The sequence below is a fragment of the Toxorhynchites rutilus genome, chromosome 2, assembly GCF_029784135.1.
Source record: "Toxorhynchites rutilus septentrionalis strain SRP chromosome 2, ASM2978413v1, whole genome shotgun sequence".
Taxonomy (NCBI): Eukaryota; Metazoa; Arthropoda; class Insecta; order Diptera; family Culicidae; genus Toxorhynchites; species Toxorhynchites rutilus.
The window spans coordinates 217,355,839-217,382,104 of record NC_073745.1 but is presented as its reverse complement, the minus strand read 5'-3'; the positions used below and the strand labels follow the sequence as shown (position 1 = coordinate 217,382,104).

Below are 26,266 nucleotides of genomic sequence, written 5' to 3'. Positions count from 1 at the left end.
CCAGCTGGAATCGTGTGAGTTTATCGCTTTTTCATTTTGTGTAAGGGATGGTGAGCATAAGTTATTGGGCTAGTTTTGGTCTACGCACCTATGCTGGAATGCTTCCGTTTTCCTCAACCCCAATTACTTCATTCCATTGAATCTGTTAATTTTCTCTTCTGCTATTTAAAATAATTGGCTATTTATCAATAATGACAATTTAATTATTTTCAAATTAAAAACACCACACAGCGACAGTTGGCAGCCGGGAGCATAATGCTATCGGTGTAATGTAAGCGAACCTTGCCCCAGACCGCCGCAGCACGTGCATAGCAGCGTTTCGAGTGTACTGCCGCATAAACAAAACATCCTTCAACTCCGAGGCATCGTTCGCACACAGAGCAATTTTGAGTTTGATTTATTTGTTCGTTCTCTTCGCTAGAATCCGAAGAGCCGGTTGAAATTCGAGACATCTGGGTGTGCTCGTATTGAGGAGATAGTGATAGAGAAAATAAAGGGGTATGTTTGGATAAGTTGTAGCTTAACTTTTTATAAGTGGGAACTAGGCACGAAATCAACATAAAATACAATGAAAAATAACGTTTACGCGGTGGAAAATATAAATACATTTTTTGTTCACAAAAACAGTTGAAAATGATTAAAATTAGTAGCAGTTTTGTTTATCACTGCAGGATATCTTTCAAGAAACGAATGAAAGTTAGGCCATTTTCGCAAGAAATAATCGAAGCGTGATATTACACAAAGTGGCATTACACTTAGAACATTGATTTTCGGATTCTTACGTGGGACTACGTCTAACCGGACTATATGAGGGGTAAAACGAAAACCTAAACAGAACATGCAGGAAAAAAGTCACAGGAGGCTTGTGTCCGAGACACGACCGCATACTTGACGTAGGATTCCGTTAGGCTATCTGTTGATTTTCATTTACATCGTTAAACTCTTCGATAATGATTTGGTGGCCCTGAGAAGGTCCGTTTGGTTTGGTTGTTTGGTATTGTTTGTTCACTCCCCCAGTGTTTACCGAGTGGTGATGATAGAAGGATGGTAAACAGTCGTTGGATGGTGCGTATCAGATAAAAGATACTGAAGTGGAACGAGATATGTGATATGTATGGATTAAATAAAGAAAAAAAAAGTGAGTCCATCTGACGGTTCCATCGTAAAGTTTGACATTTTTGACGATATACGTACTCAGATCATTTTGTCATACGGACGCTAATTGTTTATTTTATATTTAGTTGAAAGTTTGGTCTCGGCAAAAAATGGAACTGAATCGTGAACATTTTCGTGCGATGATTTTTTACGACTTTCGACGTGGATTATCACAACAAGAGTGCGTCAATCAACTTAATTTGACTTTTGGAGATGAAGCTCCATCAAAAACCACTGTGTATCACTGGTATAGTGAATTCAATCGTGGTCGTAGTTCGCTGTCCGACGAGTTTCTTGAAGGTCGTTCAAAATCGACTGTAGTGCCAGAAAACATCGATGCTGTGCACGAAATGATTAAGCAAGATCGTCATGTAACCTATTGTGAGATTGAGGCATCCCTAAGCATTAGTTCCACCAGCATATATGCGATTTTACATGAACACTTAGTTGTGCGAAAATTATGTTCACGTTGGATCCCACATAATTTGACAATCGCTCAAAAAAAGGCTCGTGTCGATTGGAATAAATGCTTTGAAAATTGGTTTAAGCGCATGCAAAAGTGTGTCGATCATCGTGGCGAGTACTTTGAAAAACAATAAAAATATATTCGCAGCTTAACTATTTGTTTTTGTTCCTATTCCCGAAATATAAATAGTGACCCTCGTATAAGATAATTACCAATACCGAACACAATTATCTATTTTTCTCATCAGTGAAAACATGTTACTTTAATATAGAGAAAACATATTTGAAATAGAAAAGGTAATTTTCTTTCATGATTTTTACTTTTTGCGTGCTTATTCAACCCAATGCGAATTTTAATTGGACTAACAACACCTGATACTATATTTAGAGCATATGGGAAATTACTTTTCCGAATATTCTTTCACTTTTCCAATTTTTCTCACCGTATAAACTTTCCTGGGGGAAAATGAACACAACAAAACAGACAGCTTAAACCAAACGACCCGTTCTAGAGCGGGAACACACCTTGGTTTTTATTTATGAAGATTGAAATAAATAGTTTCATATATCAAATTTCACGAATCAACCAACATTAAAGTTCCAAATTTAAATTTAATTTGCTAGAATTAATCGTATCACTCACCTTGCAATACAAAAATGCCCCCGACATTCATATATTTGAAATGCCGATTTCCCCCAGGCAGTTTGTTTTTTATTTTATTTTATTTATTTTATTTTTATTTATTTATTCAATTGTTATCAACAGGCGGAATTTCGCCCTAATGATATTAATGAAAACTACGTATTTGTTCAAAAAAATTTTGCCGAACCGCATTCCTTGAGTAGTGGAAGTCGAAGTCAGAAGCTACTCTGTTGAACAGACGTTGAAGACCCAATATGACTGAGTTGTATCCATGATTGGTACGACGAAAAGGAACTCGGAGGAAAGCGTGGACACGTAAAGTTCGAGGTTGAACCAGAAGGTTGATGTTCTCCAGAATAACTAGGCATTCTGTCCTAGTCAATAGTACATCATATACAAATAAGGCGCGGTTCACATCCCTTCGCACGTACAACGTGTCAAGAGCCATTAGTTGGCACCGGCTTTCATAGCTAGGTAGCTGATGGGGGTTACTCCAGGGTAATCGTCTTAAGGCGAACCGGACAAATCGCTTTTGTACTGCTTCGATTCTGTTGACTCTGTTCAGATAGTGCGGATTCCAAATTACTGAACAGTATTCCAGACTTGAACGAAGTAGAGCGCTGAACATAGATTTGAAGCAGTGTACATCGGTGAAATCCCTCGCAGTGCGCATGATGAATCCAAGACTACGGGAAGCTTTTCCAACCACGTAGTTGACGTGAGTTTTTAAATTCAATTTACAGTCTAAATACACTCCTAGATCCTTCACGCAGTCAAGTTTAGTTAGAGGAGCACCGTCGAGAGAATAGTTGTAGCGAATAGGATATTTCCTTCTTGTGAAAGTTATCGTGGAACATTTGCTTGGATTCAGTGTTGAAGAAACAAGGCATCAGCCTCCGAGTTAACGTGGAAAAATATTTTCATATCATCGGCGAATGAAAGATGAGGGCCCTCCAGGACGAAATTTACGTCATTGAAATAGATGAGAAATATCAGAGGGCCGAGATGACTCCCCTGAGGTATTCCTGATGTAGCAGGGAATTCTGCGGAGAAACAATCGCCTATTTTACCGGGAGAGAGCGTCCGGCCAAATATGATGTAAGCCAATGTAGAACATTGCCGCTGAAGCCAAGCTTATCCAATTTACCCACAGTAATGTCATGGTTGATTTTATCAAAGGCGGCGGACAGGTCCGTGTAAATCGCATCCGTTTGGGACATACCTCCGGACATTCCGTCAGCAATATATGTCGTAAACGAAAGAAGATTCGTTGTGGTGGAACGCTTCGGCATGAAACCATGTTGATCGATAGATAATGTCTCTGTTATGTCTCTGTTAGGCAACACATTCCGGTTCCCCTTACTTTCATGTATTTGCAATGCCGATTTCTCCCAGGCAGCTTGGTGTTGATGTCTCTGTTAGGGACCCGCCGCATGTGTCGTCAATTTCGACCAATCAGAAGTGGGTATTTCCGTTAGGATAGTGGTTGAAAGTTTTCAATTGTTCCATAGTTAGTTTCATGACATATATTATTCTCTTCAATATGAAAAAATGTTATGGAGTGAAAAAAATCGATTGACGCAAAAATTTCATCAATCCATCATGAAATGATTGAGCAATAAGCGTTTGAAATTGGACAATTTTCACGATGTACTCGATTTTCGATTTTCAATTTGTACCCCAATATGTTTCTGTAAGACGTAATCCTACGTCAAAATGAAGGTTTCGAATGTTTCTAACTCGAGCATTTCTCAATAGATCGGAAAGATGCATCAATTGATAGGAAATATAACATGCCGGGGTTTCGGGTTCGATTCCCGTTATGGTAGGGGGAATTTTTCGTCAAAGAAATTTGCTCCGACTTGCACAGTGGTCACGCGTATTCTAGAGCTTGCCACTCAGAATGCACTCGAGGCGTGTTATTTGGCATAGAAACCTAAACCAAGTACTAGTAAAATTGACGCAAGTAATACTACGTTGAGACGGCGAAGTTCCTTTAGGAACGTTAGTGTCATTCAAGAAGAAGAAGAAGTGATTACTAAGCCAATGCACAATGGTCCAGGAGATGCATTTAAGTGGAAATTAGCATTTAGAGCTCGACAGTTATTCTCTAGACAAAAACTGTCTTCGACAAAGTTGTTACATATGATACATATGTTACGCTCATTTTCATAGTTGCCAACATTTTCGATGAAATAAAAAATCTATCTTTCTCATCTCTATAGATAGAGGTAAACATAGTTTGACAATGTTGTAGTTCCAGTTATTTAAAACATCTTTTTAGAACAAAGTTTTTTACTATCTCTTGAAATAACCGATATAGCGCCTTTTTCCTAATTTGCGTTGCGGTCATCAGTAAAAAAAACTGTTTTTTTTGCTCTAACTTTTATATTTTCGAAATTCTACATATAAACTGTCTTCGAAAGACTTTTAGAACATACTGATACAAACATTTTGCGATGCAGAACTTGTCAATATCTTAACTTCACTCAAAGTTATTGATATTTCTTCCCAAAAAATACGCTCCCTTCAATTGCTTGCCATTTTTTCTGAGGCAAACATAAAAAATGTTTGTTGACGGAATTTGAAAGAACAAATATTATTGAAAGAACACTCTATATTATATGTGATTTTCAAAGATAGGTTATTTTTTGTATTTGAGTAAATTGAAATTGAAATCATGAGTTTTTGAGCTAAAACCCATCAATAACTTTGAGCAGGATTAAGATATTCTGCATGGCAAAATGTTGGTATTCATAAGCTCTAAAAGTCGTACGAAGACAATTTTGATGTAGAATTTTAAATATAAATGTTAGAGCGAAAAAACTGGTTTTTCATGGTTACCCTAATGCAACTCAGTTGTTACATATGATAGAGCGCTCATTTTAATGTTATCAAAAATAGGGTGACCAAAATTATCGATGAAATAAAAAATCTATCTTTCTTGTCTTTATAGATAGAGATAAACATAGCTCGACAATATTGTAGCCCGAATTATTTTAATTAACTTTGTAGAACAAAGCTTTTTTTCTATCCTTTAATATAATCGATTTATTTATGAAAAATGCAAATCCAAAATGGCCGCCACCACAATATGGCGCAATATATATTTTTTCACAACCCCATCAATATGGGTATCAAATGAAAGTTCTCAACTGGTAGAACACAGTAGATAATGAAAAATTCAATTCCAAGATGCCCACAGTTCCTAAATAAACAATTATTTTTTGATGGTTTCATTCAGCTTGCTTTGTTTGTATGCATGTTTGAGTGTTTGTAGGATTGTCCCACAATACTTGAAATTTGACCCGGTTCCTGATCACTGATTGATCTGAAATTTGAAACATAAATTTAATTCTACTGCCATTATAAAACTGCGTAATTCATGAACTTGAAAAATTCAATTTGGCCGCCGCAAAAAAATCGCTGAATGGCTTGACTTGGAGAATACGCTACATTATTAACAACATAAATTCGAAAAGGTCACCGCCACGAAATGGCGACTATGTATTTTTTGCAATCCCCTCCATATTGTTATCAAACGATATGATTTAACTAATAGAATACAGTACATCATCAAAACATTCCGAAGAACGAAATAAAAATTAAAAAAAAAAGTTGAATGGTTTTATTGTAGAGATGTATACTAATGATACAGATAATTTACTAAAAACTAGAAAATAAAATGAGTAAAAAAACTTTTTAAGTTATACGGTTTAATGTACCAAAAGCCAAAAAATAATTAGACAAGTTGCAGTTAGTAGTTATCACATTCGTTCCTCTATTATTCTAGGGCAATGATGAGACTAAAATAAAATCGTGGGGAATATGATGAAAAAACTAACTGTTTTTTGTAGCGGCCGCCATCTTGTATTTACATTTTTCATAAATAACTGTGTTCTACTAGTCAAGCCCTTTCATTTGATACTTACATTGAAGCGGTTCTGAGAAAATATGTAATCCTCCATTTTGTAGCGGCATTCATCTTTGATTTACATTTTCCATAAATAACTGCGTTCTACTAGTCAAGCCCTTTCATTCGATATCCACATTGATGGGGTTTTGGGGAAAACCCATATTGATGGGATTTGGAGAAAATATGTACATAATTCGCCTTTTTGTACCGGCCGCCTTCTTGGATTTTCAAGATCATGGAATATTCAGTTTTTTAATGACATATATAAGGATGTGTTCCAAATTTCAGATCAAACGGTCAACAGGAAGGAGGTTAAATTTCTATTAATGTGTTACAGCGCTACATACAAAGTTACAAAGTCACAAACATACAAACGGGTCCAAGCTAGATAAAACCGTTTAATAAATAAGTGCAAATCATAATTATATTACGTTTACCGAGAGAAAATTCCTTTTTTTATGATTCGATTATCCGGAGTGAAAGAAAAACATTCGTCCGGATAATCGAGTCTGACCTGTATAACTATATCATCCACTAATTATAATACGGCGGCGATTTCTTCATTCTGTTGGAATGAATGATCTTCTACTATCGATAGCAATAGTGGGATCGATCCCAACTTATGTCTTGATGAAAATCGTATATATAGAATAAGACGAAATGGTACTTTAATTATAAAAACCTGGGTTTTTCTCTCCAACTGGTCCAAAAAGTTACAACATCTACAAATCATACAACAGTTACAAATCTTATTTCACATGCGAATTCATCAGAACAGCTGTAAAAGAATAACGACGTTCAAAGAACAATTGTGGCGACCTGTGGTTGATTCAAGATTCAATTATGGCTGAAAGCAATCACCTGCATAGAAATGACAAAGCTGGAGAAATCGGACCTTTCCAAGCGGTTTCGCACATTCTCAACGTGGCGAGTAATCGACAATCGACGAACAGCTTCAGAATATTCGATTGATTGATGAATTAATTGATAATTTCAAAAATCGGGGATTACTAGGCAGGAACAAAACTAGGTGATAAAAATTGCAAATGTTTTGCTTGTGCTTCCGTGGCCAAGTGGCTAGTGTCACACCTTTTGACGTAGGACTACGTCTAACCGGAAGATAAAATGCAAGATTTGGAACGCTTATAACTCGAGCATTTCTCAATAGATCGCAAAGGTTTTTGCATCAATTGATAGGAAATATATCTACGCATCTATCATAACGAATAACATTTCATTTTTCTTGAGATAAATAATTGAATAATTGTGAAATATCAAGCATTGTCAAAATGCACTATGTGCCCATTTTTGATTGGTCCATTTTGTGCTCCTCAAATCGTACCGACCAAAACGGGCAACCAGAGCAGCAGCGAAATAGAATGAAGCACGATTGGAAAGGAAAAAGAAAAAAATGAACGAAACATTGGTCGCAGTGCGTAATTCTCGAGCCAGCCAGTCAGCTTAAAAATCCCCGCTCCGCTGCCGTATCGATCATTCTTTGTGTGGACACCGACTGGACAACATCGTTGCTGGACAAGCTGGACGGCGAGGGATCGAGCGCCTTTCTCAAGGCAAGAGGGCGGAGGTGGTAGCGCTGGAGTAGAGTAATAGAGTAGAGTAGAGTTTTCAAAGGGCCTTTCTCAAGGCTAGAGACGAATGAACTGCAAAAGTTTAAAGTCTCTATAATACAAGACCTTCCTTCCTTCCGTATCGATCATTATCATTCAAACCGTACACCACATCGGTTCGCATCACAACACATCAACAAACCAACACAAGCAGCCATGTCTGGACATGGTAATGGAGGAAAAGTGAAGGGAAAGGCAAAATCCCGCTCGAACCGTGTTGATCTGGAGTTCCCCGCAAGGGTAGCTAGGCCGAGCGCGTTAGTACCAGTGCACCAGTCCACCTAGCCGGCGTTATATAGTTTCGGCCGCCGAAGTGATCGAGTTAGCTGGTAAAGCTGCTCGCGACGATAAGAAAACCCGCATTCGGAACAGAACACATTCGGTTCGGCGGACATCAAGACAACAGACAGTTGCAGCGAGTGGCGAGTGGCAAACGCAATCGCAAAACGGCATCAGGTAGCAGAAGAAAAAAGTTTGTTCTTTATACAAACTGCTTTGGTGGCAAATCCAGAACAAGGCGGCATCGAGGGCGTTCGAAATGGTTTTTTTCAAAACCACGAGTACTAAGTTTTCTAAATTGGAACCATTCCATAAAACAAGGCGCTTTTCAGGGCCATTAAACCTTCCAAAAAAGAGTTAAGGAAATACAGTTCAATGCTTTCTAAAACAATATCCAAAATAATAATAAAACACAAATAGATTTTTTCATAATTTGTTTGCCAGGATATGATGAGTATGTGAATTTGGCAGTTGTTCTGAGCTTATTGATTTTCACCAATTCTTAAATTGCTTCTAGATTGAAAGTACAGTAATTTACACTTATCTCGACATTTAGCTAATTGGACGGACCTGCAATGCGACATATTTAGTTGGACATTTTTGTAAACATAGAGTTCGGGGTCCAAATTATGACCCCACATTGAAAGTCGACACTGTACCACTGTCATCGCAAATGTTCAATTACAGGTTAAAATTACCTCCACTCCGACACTGAGTGGTGGTAATGCGACGTGCCATTGAATGTAATTTGCTGTAAAATATGTCACAAGCTGGATGGGAAGAAATTTTCCAACTGTGAAAGCTGTGGCGAGTGGCAAATGCAATCGCTAAACAGAAAGGTTTAGCCGAACAAGATGGGGATATCGAGTGATAACAAAACAATAAACTCTTTAGATTGAAGATAATTTTGTGATCCTGAAAATGACCCTTTTTAGCCTGCATGTGAATCCAATGAGCGAACAAATCGTAATGAATGTATTTTTTGCCATCGCTCCCTTTTAACGCTCATTCGTTCGTCTCGTTGGACTCGCCCCTCTGGCTGAGTCTGCCGATTTGTCTCTATCCTGTGAGTGTGTACCGCTAGAGTATAAAACACGCGGACTCCCAAAAAATATCTTATTTTCTTTCAAACCGTAAACCCGTGTGGTTGTACGGCATCGGCATCGTGGACGCAACAAAGGAGAACAAGTTAAGGGAAAGGCAAAGTCTCACTCGAACCGTGCAGGTCTCCAGTTCCCTGTTGGTCGCATTCACTGATTGCTCCGCAAGGGTAACTAGGCCGAACGGATTGGTGCCGGAGCACCAGTATACCTAACAGCGATTATAGAGTTTCGGCCGTCGGAGTGCTCGAGTTGGCTTGCAAAGCTGCTCACGACAATCAGAAAACCCGCATCAAGAACAGAGCAGCTTCGGTTCGGCGCTCATCAAGGCAACAATTAGTTTCAGTGAGTGGCAAAGTGTTTCTTCGGCACATCGCATTAAATGTAATTTACTGAACAATATGTCACAAGCTGGATGGGAAGAAATTTTCCAACTGTGAAAGCTGTGGCGAGTGGCAAACGCAATAGCTAAACAGGAAGGTTTAACCGAACAAGATGGGAATATCGAGTGATAACAAAAACACAGCACCAAAGGTTCTTTTCAGAACCATCAACATATTCATAAAGAGTAAACAGTAAACTAATCCATTTTTCAGGTAGATAGGTAGGTATTCACGTAGGAGAAGAATATAAAACAATATACTTAAAATATATATTTAACAAAAGCTGTCCCCTTTGTATAGTCCTACGTCACTCCGGTTATGTCCCCGACATTACCCACCCGTCTTTTTGTCAAAGAAATTTCCTCCGACTGGCACTGTTCCTCTAGGAACGTTATGCCATTTAAGAAGAAGAAGAAGAAATGTTTTACGCTCTGGCCGTGTGAATCGGACGGATCTTAAATTGCAATATTTTCTCTTTCCACAGATCCAGCTTCTATTTTTTAGGGGATTGTAATGTATAGCGTATAAACCAAATAAAAAAATCCGTTTCTATTGGAAGGCAATTCATCAAAATCCCTTCACAGTAAAATCTATTTTGGTTTTTGAAAGACATTGTCAGTCCTATGACAAAACGTATATAACCAAATTACACACCCAATATCAAGATCAATTGTAATCGATCGGTATAAAAATTAAGTAGGCCGATTGACCCACCATTCGGTTGAGATTAACTCTGGAACCCAGACACACATTGTCCATGACAATGCATTCCATCGAATTTCAAGTTTATCGGACACAGAACACACATTCAATTGTTCTATCTTTACAGGAACAATTTATACACTTCCTGATAACGTCGATAACGGTTCTATGATACTATTTTGTTTTATTTTTCTTGAGTTACAATTTCAAAGCATTTCGGTCGAGGTTTGTAGTATTATCTCATGTTGTAAGCTACAAACGCATGATTTTTGCAACCGTTCGGATGTCAGTTTTTGCAATAGCTCAGGAAACTGTAAACCGAAACAATCTAGCTCAAAAAGCGGTTCAATACAGAAAATATGTTGGTACGTTCGCATAGAACACAAGCCTCTGAGAAACAGAGATAACGCCGCTGTGAAACACACGCTACAAGTACACACAACTTAATTTGGTCGCGCCTAACATGCAATGACACGGAGAAACGGAAGCAATGAGCAAGCGATAAAACAAACAAACGATTCGAAACTGATTCAGTTGAGGCCAACGGTCTATCTAATCACTTTATTTGTCACATATGCGCTCACGTGAGCGGACGAGTTTGCGAGGAGGAACGAATGTGATATAGGTGCTTAATTGCCGAGCGATTCAATTATGCGCCGTGTATACACGGGGTATCCTCATCCTCTGTTTGTCCCGGTGGGGGACACTCGGCATGGATTCTAATAATAGTATTCCGACGGAACGGATTTCTAAATGCATGATTGGTGTCGCACAGGGGGATACGACTAGCAAACACTCATGCGAACCATTTTGCGAGTTGATATGTTCACACACTGCTTGGTACCGATCTGGGCACACAATACGCAGATTAGTGGAGTTGCTTCTGAAATGTAATGTTTCCAACTGCCAGCTGAGCTCCTATGTAACGGATGCGAAAGGTCTGCAATGAAATGAAAAATAGGTACTCAAATGCGGATTATTATGTGTTACATGAGTAGTATTTTGTTCTTTTTTTATTTGTAACCATACCAATTTTTCATTGAAAAATTTTGATTCGCCAAGGAATTGAAGTTTGAGCGACGGATACCTTGTTGATATCAAAGCGTTATGTTACTCAAAACAACTTTGTTCGAGACCTACAAACTCTCTGCGTACAGCTTGTACGAATTCACAAAAAGTTAAAACTGAGAATTGTTCTTTCTGCAAAAAAAAACAAACAAAAAATGTCACATTCAAAAATCTCAAAACAAGCTAGCCGTATAGCGAAGCAAGGGGCTTACTTTTACGGTTATATAACTCACGTACTCTTTGGACAGACGCCAGCAATTATTGCTTCAAATACAGAGTTTCCATTCGCAGGCGGGTTGAGTGGCCACATCATGTCTATTATTGAATGAGATTACCCCGCCATGAGTGCTGTCTAGCTCTTGTGCACATTGTCGATTTTGCAATAAGAAGAGGTCGCTTGATGTTGTAATTTTTGCGACATGCTTTGTCGTTAGAGATTCATCATAATCATGTGTGTAATTAACGGTTCGCGAAGTGGAATGGTGGAGCTTGCTTCTCGAAGCAAATCGGTGCCATTACAAACAGATAATTCCTATTGGAGAAAGATGTTCCACTATCGAGTTCCCACGCCGCAAGACTCTATTACGTAGCGAATCGAATCTTTTGTTTACAACCATTTGCTTCTTATAATTTCGCGTGCGCATTCGTTCCCTTTCCCAAAAAAAACAGAGCGCTTCCTTCACCGCTGCACATCTCTGCTGCCATCATTGAACCAGAAATAATAACAGAAAAAAACACTACACCACCATCACACCAAATGATTTGCCTTTTCTTTTCCTACGATAATCAACTGACTTAGTTTGTACAGCATCAACCGGTGAAATATGAACTGTTCCCGATGTCACCGGTGTCCCGGCACCGGCTCAGCATGGTTCAGCGGAAGACGCTGGTGCTGGATCTGGACGAGACGCTGATACACTCGCACCACGACGCGATGCCCCGGAACACCGTCAAGCCAGGCACTCCGCATGACTTCACGGTCAAGGTCACGATCGACCGGCATCCGGTGCGATTCTTCGTGCACAAGCGGCCCCACGTGGACTACTTTTTGGACATTGTGAGTATCGCTTGTGGTTGTTTATATTTAGATTTGGTTTACAGTACCTAAAGTGGGGTGAAGCAGTTCTGATTTCGAGACAGCGTAAATAAATTACCCCGTATCTGTTATGCTTAGTGGTGAGATCATTTACATCGTGTCCGATATATTTTCTCTCACCTACTCATATCGTTCTGAAACTTGTGTTCGGATCGCAACTTAGTTTCTACCCGCCAATGTTGGATGGTGATGAAAATAGTTATAGTGTTCATTACTATTTCATACTTTTTTTATTAGTTTTCACTCATCTCCATTATATTTATGCAGCGGATAAAATAATTTTCGTTAACAACTATTTGTTTTTGCTTTGTAAAAAACTATGGGATGGTTATACCTAAGATATAACCACAAGGTTGACCTAGGACTATCGTTGGCTTAATTAGAGTGTATCGATAAAGTTATTGATTGAACCAGTGATTGAATGTAACAATTTCCGAATTTATTCTCGGACTTCTAAAATATGTGAACGGAAGAATGTCTAAACGATCAATGTATTTTTCATTTCCCTCTGAAGTTATTGTGTCTCCCAAGTGAACGTACTTCTCGAACCGCAAATTTGCTTGATTTGATGAACTTCAGGCACTCAGTTTTGATTTTGACATGTAAGTTGAACGCATATTGTTCAATCGACGTTATCGCAGCAAATTGTTATCAACATTTTGCCAAACGATATACGTAGAAGCACAGAAACCTGAAGATATGAAAGGATACCTTCTAATGCAGTTTTGAACAACCGAGCCAAAGCGTTCTGTTCATACCACTTTTGAAGTCCGCACACATTCCGGAGTGCAAAATGGCATGCGGGTACAAAAGTACCCGCACCTTGCATATTTTTGCAATGCCGATTTCCCCACACTCCTTGATTTTAAAGTCTGTGTTGGGGAAATTTATTCCGGTTTGCAGAAATATCATTCCGAGCGGGCATTCGTTTATATACATATTTGTGTGATTTTAATACCCTGTTTTCAAAGAAATTTTTAAGCTATTGAAACAAGTTTTCGGGTCAATAATCACTCTTAGACATTTGAACTTGCCCCTTAATACAGAAATAAAAGACGTAGTCCTAGGTCAAAAACACCGTCTTGGCAGAGCATTTTCCGTTTGTGGTCCTCGACTGAAAGACGTAGCGGAACAACGTCTCCGCAGAGCATTGTCAGTCTGCATATGAGGTGCGATGCGTGGTCATGCAGTTGCTCCGTGTGATCATATGAACTACACAGTGGATGTTAGATATATCTACACACGCATGACGGAGCATCCCTTTTGTGTGAAAAGCGTTGGAACCATTCACGGTAGAAACTATTGGAACAAACTGTTAAACTAGAAAATTTTATTACAATCTGAAATTTGAATACCGTGAAGCCAGCTTATACCAGCCGTTGCATAATTCCGCTCACTTGACATAAAATACGGTTTTTCTCACTAGCTATCTTATTTTTTCTGATAAAAATTTCTAATTAAATTAATTATGTATACTAGCAAAACTATAATTATTCAAAAAAATTGGCAACCAAGTACTATTGTATTAATTTCAGCCAATATCGTTCGTCGCAGTGTCATTCGCAATATTTGTTGTTTTCCTTAGCAAAGTGGCTAACAGCATTGTGCACTGTTGTTATGAATTTACAAAGTGTAAACGATTGAAAATCTCCGAAAACAATGAAAATTGAACTTTTCATTACAAATTCGATAAGTTATCACCAAAATAAACATAGCTGGATACCCATATTTCTACTTGTTTCTTACTCCACCCAACAGATCTCATTTGCTATATTGCGATGAATAGAACAAACGTCGGTCAGAAACGCATACAATAGGATAGCTCAAGAATAGCAGACGCTGTGGAAATGGTGAGAACCGGATTTTCCGTTCCCGTTGCACGGAATTCCGTATTCAGCAATGCACAAGAAGGTCTTAGGAAGGTATTCCAGATCACGTCCTGAAAAAGCAACCGTTCTTGATGCCACAGAAGAACGAATAGTTGAATGACCGTTAGCCAAAGCAAAAGCTGAATTTCCCGTGAACAAAAAGGGATTACTGTTGAGCGTAGCACAGCGTAGGAATACCGTCTCGTAAATGGATCAATGGGTTCTTCAAACGCATCCAGGAATATTAAAACGGGTGCCAAGCGTATTGTCAAAGTATCGTGTAACTGTTTTCAAGCAACAAATCAGGAGCTGGTTTCATGAAATCCATTAGGAAATGCTGTTCAATGTGTTGAAATGTCCGGGACAGATGTTCAATTTGGACGAAACAACAGTACGTACAATACCTACAAAAGAACTGGTTTTAGGTGGTTCCGGCCAAAAAACGTTCAGGCAAAAGAAGTTAACACTGATCTAAAATCTTACACTGCACTGTTTTGTGGAAATATAGCCGTGCTGTTAGCGGCTACGTTGATGCTACACCCGTACAAATCCAGGATGCAAAAAGAGATATGGCAGAGGCCGAAAATTGAGCCACAGCAAGAAAAACTGCTGGATGTCAGCTATTTCCGACCCCTCGAAAGCTGTGGATAGAATGACGAACCTACAATCGATATTGGTCAACGGCTTCCGGCGATGTGGATTGTATCCGTTATATCCTGATGCTGTTAATTACTCAGGTATTATTGGAAAATCCAGTGAAGAATCTTCATCACAAGCTGTGTAGCCAATAAATAAACGACATATTACTACTTCAATTCATTCGATTATTGATTTCGACTCATTTAATTCGTTTAAAACAACAGAAACATTATCAAATCTACTATTCAAAACGATTCATTATTATAACAATTTGATTATTGGAATTAAGACAACCAATTAACGGAATTAGGAAAATGACGTTTTTGCTGGTTGGAATTAGGATCAAAAGGTGCAAAATGTTTTCCATCATTATAGGTGGAATAAATACAGCAATGCTCTCATCGGTATGTTTATCAGTAGTGGAACGAATACCAAGCTAATATTTGCATCAATGACTGACGAACAAGTCAGCCGACTGGAATTTAACTTTTGATTTAATATGTTTGTTTTGGACTGATTTCATACAAAAATATCCAAAAATGGTTGATTCTGACATTCTGACCCTCTGCGACGTATTCAATGGTCTATATATGATGAGAGTTACTATTTTAATACGGTTTAAATTAAGCCTATTTGTTGTTAAAGGGTATAACCAAAATAAGGAACTGCCGTCATGATTGGATAACTCAGATATTTTGTTTCAAAACGATTTTTACGCTTTCAGATGAGACTTGAAACGTTTAGAATCCGGATGAACTGTTCTTTCAGAAGCAGTGGTCGTGGTAGGCGTATCTGAAATCTATTGACTGTAAATTGTTTGGAAAATCTGTATCTTTCGACCGTAAAAAATTTACGTTGATTCGTTTAGAAGAGAATTGTTGTTGATTCGAGAGAATAAATTAGATTTTGGACACCCTCATTAAAATTCGGCGTGGTCAGGTACTAAAATCGCAAAACCCCAAAATCGACTGTGGAACTTACGATCGAAAACTGAGATTGAAGGTATTGAGAACAATTAAGGCAAATCCGGGACTCATAAACTACGAAAATGTATAGGGAAGAGTGCCTGCAGAAACGTCTCCTTCTGTTTATTGAGGCTCACAAAGATACAGTGTAGTTTTGGTCAGATTTGTGATACTGTGGTACAGTGACAATGGTGTCTATTACATTGGGAAAGATCTCAATCCACCCGATTCAGCCCATTCGAAAAATATTGGGCAATTGCCAAGGGAGCCAAAGTGACTCGGGATGCTGCAGAAATAAATGGGACGCGAAATAAAATGGCCGCTGAAGTTGACCAACAGAGAGTCCAAACTATGAAGGATGGTAAAGGGTGTGTCACATCAAATTGCACCACGGAAAAAACGCTGTAGAAATTTAATTTTAGGAATTATATCTTCAGCTTTCGCTTATAATCAGATAAGACTGTATAGATCACGTTGGCCATGCTTCACTGTCAATTTTTCGTAAATTTGGAAAAATGTCGTCGAACGGAAAAGAGCGTCGTGAATTAATCCTGTGCACTCATTTCGAGAATCCGGAGTTGTCACATCGGGACATCGGTAAGATGCTGGGAATCATCCAATCCAGCAGAGTACTAAAACGATACTTCGAGAACCTAACCATCGACCGGAAGGTGAAGAACGGCAAAAATGGATGCTCCGTCAGTGAAAAAGATCACAAGCGTGTAGTTAAGCAGTTTAGACGTGATCCGAGAAGTTCGGTCCGGGATGTCGCCAATAAGCTGAATTTGTCAAGTTCATTCGTCCAGCGGACCAAGCAGTGGGAGGGCCTGCGTACATACAAGGTTCAGAAGGCTCCTAACCGCGACGAAAGGCAAAACATGGTGGGGAAGACGCGAGCCCGGAAGCTGTACACCGAAATGCTGAGGAAGGCGCATTGCCTGGTAATGGACGACGAAACCTACGTCAAAGCGGACTTTCGTCAGCTGCCGGGCATGTTGTTCTTCTCCGCAGAGGACAAATTCAGCGTTCCGGAGGAGATTCGCAAGCAGAAACTATCCAAGTTTGCCAAAAAGTACATGGTGTGGCAAGCGATCTGCTCTTGCGGAAAGCGGAGCGCCCCCTTCGTGATGAACGGCACGGTAAACGGGCAGGTTTACCTTAAGGAGTGCCTACAGAAGCGCTTACTACCACTATTGAAGCAGCACGAGGGCCCGACCATCTTCTGGCCGGATCTCGCTTCGTGCCACTATTCAAAGGACGTGTTGGAGTGGTACGAAGCCAACGGGGTCACCTTCGTGCCAAAGGAAATGAACCCGCCCAACGCGCCGGGGCTTCGCCCAATAGAGAGATATTGGGCGATTATGAAGCAGGCCCTCCGGAAGAACCCAAAAGTTGTCAAATCGGAGGCGGACTTCAAGAGAAAATGGATTTCTGTACAAAAAAAACTACAACCTGACGTTGTACAGAACCTTATGGACGGGGTAAAGAGGAAGGTGCCAGCATACGGGCTTGGGCTCGAAGTATGAATAAAAAGAAAATGCCAAAAGTTGTTTAATAGTTTTTATTTTACTGTCTAAAATTTTCAAAAGGATCGGTCTACTGGGCGAATTTCTACAGCGTTTTTTCCGTGATGCAATTTGATGTGACACACCCTTTATCATTAAAATTGTGGGCGTCTTCGTAGCCACATTGGTTGCGCGTTCGCTTACTAAGCGATCGATCGTGAGTTCGAAATCCAAGCCCCCCAATTGACCATCTTTGTGTTGTTATGGAATAACTACGTCCACGCTACAATCATCAACAATGGAGATCGATTCACGATTCACTCTGCTCTGTAAGAAACATCGGACTGTTGTGCAATCAATAGAACAATAATGATCATATGAACTGTTTCCGTTATCTGATCTAACTGGACAGTGAAAGAACAGAAAGAATACTCTTACATCTAAATGGCTACTGTGTGTGTAATTTTCCAATTTATAGAAACGATAAAACATGTACCATGTACAAGATAAAGGCCGTCACAGCTAAAACGCTAATGAGCCTAATTAACTCGTTTTATGCCAAGCGTTCAAAAAATTTAACAGGAACTTCGATAAGTTTTCATTGCTTCGGAAAACAACCATAATGTTTTGGTATTCAATGATAGCTTAGTCTATTAGCTACCACTTACTACCAATTACTACCAATTACTACCAATTTTGTTCGATTTTGTATAAATTTATTAGGCAATAAATTCGGTTTAAAGCAACTATGTGCCGAAAGTACATAATCTCACATAACCACATAATAACATAACCTTTTCTACAATATTACTTTGATAAAAGATCACACATTGTAATGTAGGGAAAAACATTGGATTGAACCTCCTACAGGCACAAATATGTGGGTTTTGACCAATGTTTTTGTTTTGCGCCTTTTTGATTCCCGGAAAACGGGAGAACAGAAAAAAAAAATCTTGAAGATTGGGGTTTCTGTAACTTCAATAATCAAAATTACACCAATGGATTTTGTTAAAAAAATATTTTTTTAAATCGTTAGCCCCTTGCCGTATGATTTAATTTCCAACAACAGGGCCCAAACACGAGCACAGTGAGTCGTTTCGATACTCTGCTGAGTGTGTGTATCTTACTTACGATCGTAGCAGTCCCGCATCATCACACGCCTGAAGCATGTATCCATTTCCCATCGATAGACGACGTGTGAGGTTCGATTTTGTACGTTCTGGCACAGTCTAATCGCCACGAGTGTGGTTCGACGTTATAGGTGAAGGGGTTAATGGGTTAAATAAACAAAACTATATAAAAGTATAAATCCTCTAAACTTTTGTGTTTCTAAGGAAGACATATATGGAGAACATAAGATCAGTGGCGTCGACTGTGGGGTGCGAGGGTGCGTACCGCTCCCAGGTACACGATTTTAGGGGTGCAGACACACTCCTACGTTAACAAATACTTCACCATTCAGCATACTCCATATATTGAAGAGAGGGGGTGGAACCAGACGCTTCTGCCCGGGTGCGATAGCCTCACTCGACGCTACTGCATAAGATTATGATCGCGACCCGGTCAAGTATCGCGGACTAGTATACGCAAGTGTCTCTACGATCTCTAAATCGGCAATCAATTTAGTACTTTCATAGCCAAATATATGCAGATAAGATGCGCATTGTGTACGAAACGATTGAACATCATTCTAATAAAATTTCTATATCGTTAAACTTTTTAACTAGGCTCACATCGAAACCTTGAGACTTAATAAATCTTCGGTTGAATTTGGCTTCCTACGCGATAATTGAATAACAATAATCAGTCAGAAAAACAATATACAAAACAAGTTAATCGAACGGTGTTAGTATGTATTAGAATTTCTATTAAACTAAGTTACCATTTTTGTATCTTTGAGCGAGAAATTTTTTTCTTCGCACATATTCATTGTGTTTGTAATATTATTCTATACTTATTTCGTCCATCCAGGTATCACAGTGGTACGATCTAGTCGTGTTCACGGCCAGCATGGAGATTTACGGCGCTGCGGTGGCCGACAAGCTGGACAATGGCCGCAACATACTGAAACGACGCTACTACCGGCAGCATTGTACGCCCGACTTTGGTTCGTACACCAAAGATCTGTCCGCGATATGTAGCGATCTCAATAGAGTAAGCATAGAGATAAACAAAATTATGGTGTTCTTAATTAACATTTCGATTTGTTTGTCTACCTTTTAGATATTCATCATAGACAATTCACCTGGTGCGTATCGATGTTTCCCGAACAATGCAATACCGATCAAATCCTGGTTTTCGGACCCAATGGACATTTGTTTACTGTCACTGTTACCCATGTTGGATGCGCTGAGGTTCACCAACGACGTACGATCTGTGCTTTCGCGAAATCTTCACCTACACCGTTTGTGGTAGCAGGTAGGTTCAGTTTGTTTCGGCTCCAGAACAATGTTACCAAGGTTAGCGTATCATCTTATTAAACGTCTTTCTACTATGCTTCAAGCTTATATACTGCTTGTTGATGAAGAAGTAGACTGAAAGCTATAGCGATAGAACTGCCAATCAGGAATAATCTGTTTGATTGATAGCCTTATCAAGGTGTTGAAGTCTGCGTCTTGTTAGAACTTCGCAATTGCAGAGCAAATGTTCCGTGGCTTTACTTTCAGCATTACAAAAGCGACTAATATCATCTTGTACTAAACCTATGATTTTGAGATGGTATTTACTCGTAATACAGTTGAGTAATTTCAATAATCGGTGTGATAAATGTTTTTGACTCGTTAAGTTGTACAGCCATCCAATTGGCTATCACTTCCCGGTCTTCCCATTTCTTCAGCTCACTTTTCAACAGATAATCAGAAATTCCACAGAATGGTTCTGAACCAGTGAAGGGTGAGCTTGAGCCCCTTCTTGTGGGTTTACCTGCTTGTTCATTTCCCTCTGTATAGCAATGACCAGGAATCCAGTACAGTTGTACCAAACTTATCTGACTTAGTTGCCGAAAAAGACAAATACATTCCCAGACAATTTTTGAACAGTACTTGAAAGCATTGAGGCCGCTTGACTGTCTAAGAAGATGCAAATATTAGCTATAATTTATTTTAAGCCAGACATTTATACATTCTATTACTGCAGCTACTTCTGCCTGGAAAACTGTTGGCCAGTTCCCCATAGCTACAGAAATTTTTACGATGGGACCATACACTTGATTGCACTTGTACGAACACTGGAACCAACTTCATCCCATACTGAACGAGAAGTTTCGATTGCACTGCATGGAATGTCATAATTAGTCCTAGGTTCCATCCAATCATTTCATCTCTGAGAATGGTCCAACGAGTAAGAGATTCAGGATGCTCAAGTGCCCAGTTTTGTCCCCGTCTAGTTTTTTTTCCATCTTTAAGGCGCTTTTCATAGCCTCTAGCTGAAGATGTTGGTTCAAAGATAACAGGTGAAGGATAGCCTCCATCGCCTTCGAGGGTGTGCTTCGTCGAGTCTTCATCAGTAAGTCTAATACTTCTCAGAGAGATTTTGTGCACGACCCGTCATCCTTCTTAAGGGAACCAAGCTCGTTGGGGTGGTCTTTTGCCAGAGTCTTATTGAGTCTTGCAACCATTGGGGTATTTTCAATGCTCTCGCAGTAATGAATTCACGATTTTCGTTCAGATCGTCTTAGTTCTCTGCTATATTCGCTTAGGACTCTCCTATATTGGGACCAATCCGAGGTAATTTTAGATTTGTTGAACAGTTTCCGCGCTGTTTTGCGAAGCCGTTCGAATCTTTCATTCCACCAAGGAACATTCCTTGTTGAAGAAACTTTTTTTAGTGAGCAATCACTGTTGTAGACAGAAAATATTGTTTCGTTCAATGTTTTGAAGCAAGCTGCTGAATCGTCCTTATTTTTTTGTTGAGAGCTTTTGACTCGAGTTCAAAGGAATACCGGTCTAATTGTTTTTTTTGGGATCTCGATATTCTCTCTGAACTGTCAAGCCACCATCCCATTCCAAAATAATGTGTCAGACAAAGACGCCTTTTCCGAAATGTGACAGTTATGAATTTTCTCTGAAATAACCGGGCTTCTAAGACTTCTTGTCTGATAGCGTTCGTGGACGTTAGTTCATTACCTTTTTTTCCAAAATACATATATATTTTTATTGAGGCTCATACTGCGTTAACTTAACGGGGCCGGGAGTTCAATAGTTTAATTTTTGCCTTATGACTATGTTAGTAATATGTAACCGATTACTCACGGTTGACTCAAGGTTAGTATTACATTGTATTCTCTTATTTTGGATGTTGCAGTCTCCAATGCTCTGTACGTGTGGCCGACACGGGATACTTCCTATTGGGGTGCAACTGACCATCAATCAGCGACGCCCCCCTCATTACCTTTGTTAGTGATGTCTATGTTTTTTGACGAGACTAATTCTAAAAAAAACTCAGCTCGGTCGTTAATGTCGGCACTTATCGTTGCAAAGTTCGGTAATGAGTGTTCTTTCGAGGATCTCTGCAGAAGTGGACGAAAACCCGGACCAAGCAATCCGAAATTGGACTGAAAAGTTATTATATTCAGAAGAACAGGTCTGCATCTATTCGTGATTTGTACCAGTTTTGGGATGATTCAGCGGATTAAACAGAGACATGGTCTAAAGACCTATAAAAAGCAAAAAGTGGCCAAATAAACACCGGAGCAGCAAGATCGCGCTAAAACACGAGCTCGAAAGCTATATGAGCGTATTTTGAACAATCCCAACCAGTGCATTCTCATGGATGACGAAACATACGTCAAAGAAGATTCCAGAACGCTGCTGGAACCTCAATTTTATACCAAATCGATTGAAGAGAGTGTCTTACTCTTCTTACATGGCACTAACGTTCCTTGTCTCAACGCCGTCTCAACGTAGTATTACTTGCGTGCTTTTTACTAGTACTTAATTGAGATTTCTATGCCAAATAACACGCCTTGAATGTCTTCCGAGTGGCAAGCTCTTGAATATTCTCGACCACAGTGCAAGTCGGAGGAAATTTCTTTGGTGAAAAATCCTCCGACCAGAACGGGAATCGAACCCGAACCCCCGGCTGTTAGGTTTGACGCTAACCACTCGGTCACGAGAGCACATGAAGAGAGTGTACCATTAGCGGATACCACTGTTGCGATGGAATTTTTTTTTCAAAAGTGCTCGTTTGGCAAGCAATTTGTACGTGTGGCATGCGATCGTCTACTTTTTTCAAAAAAGGAACTAGAAGTGCTCAAATTTATGCGAGTGTGAACATTGTACAATATCCTTATATCCCCTCCTTTTCCAAAAGAAACTATGTCACCCTTCTAATCTCGAGTCGACCGCGAGTAATCGGTTTCCTACTTTATTAACCCTAGATTTAAGGAAACATGTTGATATATACTAATAAAAGTATAGCTAAGAGTTCGGCTCCTTTAAACCTATGTAACTGAGCCTATAAAAATAAATGACTTAAATAAAAAAAAAGTGCTCAAATTTATGTGGAAGAATGCTTGAAGAAGAGATTGCTTCCACTTTGTAGAAAGCACGAGGTTCCTCCTCTATTCTGGCCAGATTTGGCATTGGCACATTATGCCAAATTCACTCCACAATGGTTTTCGAAAAACAACAATATGTTCGTCGGAAAAGACCTCACTCACCTAACTGTCCCGAGCTGCGGCCAATTGAACGTTACTGAGCAATTGTTAAAGACAAGTTCATGAAAGAAGGTACAGCGTCTAAAAATATGTCAGAGTTCAAGAAGAATTGGTCTGCAGCGTCCAGAAAGTGCACAAAGACTACTGTGCAGAATTTGATGAGTGGAGTTAAATCTAAGATTCGCTCAATTTTTTAGAAATCAACAATAAGCTTGATTTTTCCATTTCATTGCTATGTAAACATTATATTCTTTTGTAAAATTCACTTTTGTAAACACTTTCTGAACGTTTTCAGTTTTATTTTGATGTTTGAAAGTTTAAGACTACTTTTCGATACACTCCTTAATAGAAAACCATTTCATATTTGCATAGACTAATACAACAGCTCTTTTTAGAGTCATGCTTGTCGTCGTAGAACAACTTACATGAACCTGTTTGAATACCTTCTATTCTTCCTTTGTGGACCCAAGACTCTTGGATAAGAACTAGATCCACAGCGTCTTTTATAGATCTTCTTTAGCATGATAAAGGTTTATTAGCAGAACCTTCGTGATCCGCATCAGGTTGGCTTATCCGGTCTTCGTTTGGGAGAGTCGGAATCCCATCTGCTTGTTTGAAAATATGGTCAACTTTTTTGCTTCTTCCAGTATCCGTGTTCGTTTTGGATTCGGAGTGATACGGGGTTTCAAGAAATTCACCTTTTTCCCTCTGCTTAATCGAAGTTGCGAAGTTGCTAGCGGTAACCGCTGAGTTTGTACCGCTTAGGTCAGGAAATGCCAAATTGTCATGCTTCATGGTTTTCGGAGGATCTTAGCGAGGAATTTTCGCATTACCCTGCTGACGTCTCTTCGAGCTTTTGTCAGTGGAGAGATTTTCGTTTTGACTTTTTATGTGTCTTTTGAGTTTCTCGTTGTTGAATATTGCGCTTTGTGGGAAAAAAGCAAAAAGAAAATCTATAAATTCTTTGAAGTGGTTGATAAATTTAGGTCTCACCAGTTCGTTTCTTGGTTTCTAATCAGTAGAGCATCCTGAATGGAATCTAACTGAACCGTTGATAGGTTAGTGTTGGGATAATCCTATTCCACCTCTGATCTTCTCCAAGGCCGCCCTGAAAGAGATTCCAGATTCGGCAGCGGTTTTTGTATTGATATTGTTTTTAAGAACATGATGAATACCTTTTTTTGCTCATTCAACCCCTCTCGTTTGCTGGAGCAAAGATTTTGCTTCGGTTTTTTGAGAATGAGTTTTTAGTCACTACTAGGTAGTTCCGGTGCTCCACGTGGCCCAGTGGTTAGCGTCCCACATTATCATGCCGAACCTGAACGATTCCCGTTCTGACCGGGGGATTTTTCATCAAAAGAAATTTCTTCCGACTTGCACTGTGGTCACGCGTATTCTAGAGCTTGTAGTTCCGATCCTCGGCAAACTTGAACGCTTCATTTGTTCGGATTCCACGAATGAGATCGTTTCCTTCGATGTGGATGAGACGAAGGCGAGCCATCGGCAGGCCTTGTTAGATTCTTGGCAAACCAAGGATTTAACCTTCAAGTGTAGAAAACACGGGTTATTTTGTGATCCATCCGTAACAGACGGAACGCGAAACGCGAGAAATCTCGTGAACGGTCCGCAATGTGTTTAGATCCAGTTTTTGTAGTGACGTTACTCTCATTACTCTCATCCTTTGGCGACTCACAACGAGTAGGAGTGTTGAGGATAACGGAGGAGCGAGACATCCGCGGGTGCGTTGCTCAGTACTACATCCTCTTCTACTACGCTCATAGAGTCGATCTCTGTGAAGTTGTTTTTTTCAGAGAGAGGTTGCCGCAACCCAGGTTTTTTTTATTATTTAGATTATTTTTAGAATATGTAGGATTATTTATTATTCATATTTGGATTATTTATCTGTTTCTTCTTTTGCGTAATAACCATGAATAACTCATTAGGTGCTTTGGATGCACTGCTCTGGTTCTAAAAATATTGCGAAGTCGCTCCGACTTTGGACAGAAAATAATATATTTCTCAAGTAATACAAACTTTCGTACGTCATCTAAATGTTTTTATAGTGAAAACGACAGCAAACAATTCTAAAGCTCTTAATGTACTCTTGACTTTTCATTCGTGTAGAAAAACAATCCGTATCAGTCCATTTTGAGAGTATTATTCCGAAATTATCATATTTCCACTTTAATGTCGACAAATAACATGACTTGTTACCCAATTCGGTTCACTTTCCCAGGTGATCTTCTCTGGTGCACTTCCTTTCAATTATGGCCTTTATGGACATAATCAGTTCAAAATGAACCTACGTGTTCATTGTTTTAAATTTACTCAGTCTGATCACAATAGTCGTGAACATAGAACAATTTGATGTGATTTTTTTATACAATGCTATCCATATGTAACAGTTCGAATGCAATAATTATCAAATGTCGTAATAAAATACTATTTTTCCTCATTTCGTTGCAGAATTTAAGTAACATTTTATGGTGCGCTGTGAGACTTCTGAAATCTTACAAATATTCGTTTATTTTATTCTAAATTACGAAATCATTTTTGTACGGTGAAAGACAGAAAACGTCAAAGATAAACCTGAATTACACTAAAGAAAGGACAAAAAAGTAAATGCAAACGAGAACACACTAATAACTAATTTAAAAAAAGACGAATAGTGTATTTCGTACAGTAAGAGTAAGTTATTTAAAGCACTGTCCAAATAGCCATCATCTTCCAGCTTTTCATCACTTCGAAAACTTGCCGACAACGGTTCGTCTGATTATTACCTTCAGTTCGAAATTGAACGCGTTCGTTTTGTGCATCGAGCACTGTTCCTTTATCGATGGGCCCAGCTACTCAACTCAATATTATTCATAAAATTGGCCGCTAAATTGAGGTAGCGGCGACAGACATATGTTGGATGCGAGAATGTCATTGACATTATTTGATGCGTTTACCTGAGTGTTTGTTTTAATAGCTAAGTACAAGTTGAAGACAAATTAATTTATGATGAAAGATTCTACGATTAATTGAGTGTATATTAACATGAATATTTAAGAGATAAAGCAACTGTAAGTTAGAGAAATCGAATGACACAAACAAAAAATATTAGATCAAAACATAACAAACGTTTTGATCGATGATTTGAATAATCAACCAACCCAAGGAGAGGGTATACCTTTTTTTAGAAGATTGTAATACTAC

General features: G+C 39.1%; 1 protein-coding gene and 1 long non-coding RNA gene across 3 annotated transcripts in view; one reads left to right on the top strand and one right to left on the bottom strand.

The window, feature by feature from the left end:
- Positions 1-25,789, top strand: part of LOC129767760 (CTD nuclear envelope phosphatase 1 homolog) — a 36,780-nt gene extending 10,991 nt beyond the window's left edge. Inside the window, exons 2-5 of one of the 2 annotated variants that reach the window (XM_055768943.1) lie at positions 12,148-12,396; positions 19,384-19,566; positions 19,636-19,830; positions 25,535-25,789. In XM_055768943.1, coding sequence (XP_055624918.1) covers positions 12,148-12,396; positions 19,384-19,566; positions 19,636-19,827 — 624 coding nt within the window. In that variant the 3' untranslated portion in view covers positions 19,828-19,830; positions 25,535-25,789. Of the gene's footprint in view, positions 1-12,138; positions 12,397-19,383; positions 19,567-19,635; positions 19,831-25,534 lie in introns of both variants that reach the window. The other variant, XM_055768942.1, reaches the window with a different exon arrangement.
- LOC129767761 (uncharacterized) lies at positions 10,815-12,367 on the bottom strand. The gene is made up of 3 exons (XR_008741571.1): positions 11,577-12,367; positions 11,301-11,471; positions 10,815-11,211 (listed from the first exon to the last, which is right to left on the bottom strand). It is a non-coding gene; the product is annotated as an uncharacterized LOC129767761 (long non-coding RNA).
- Positions 25,790-26,266: the final 477 nt, after the last annotated feature.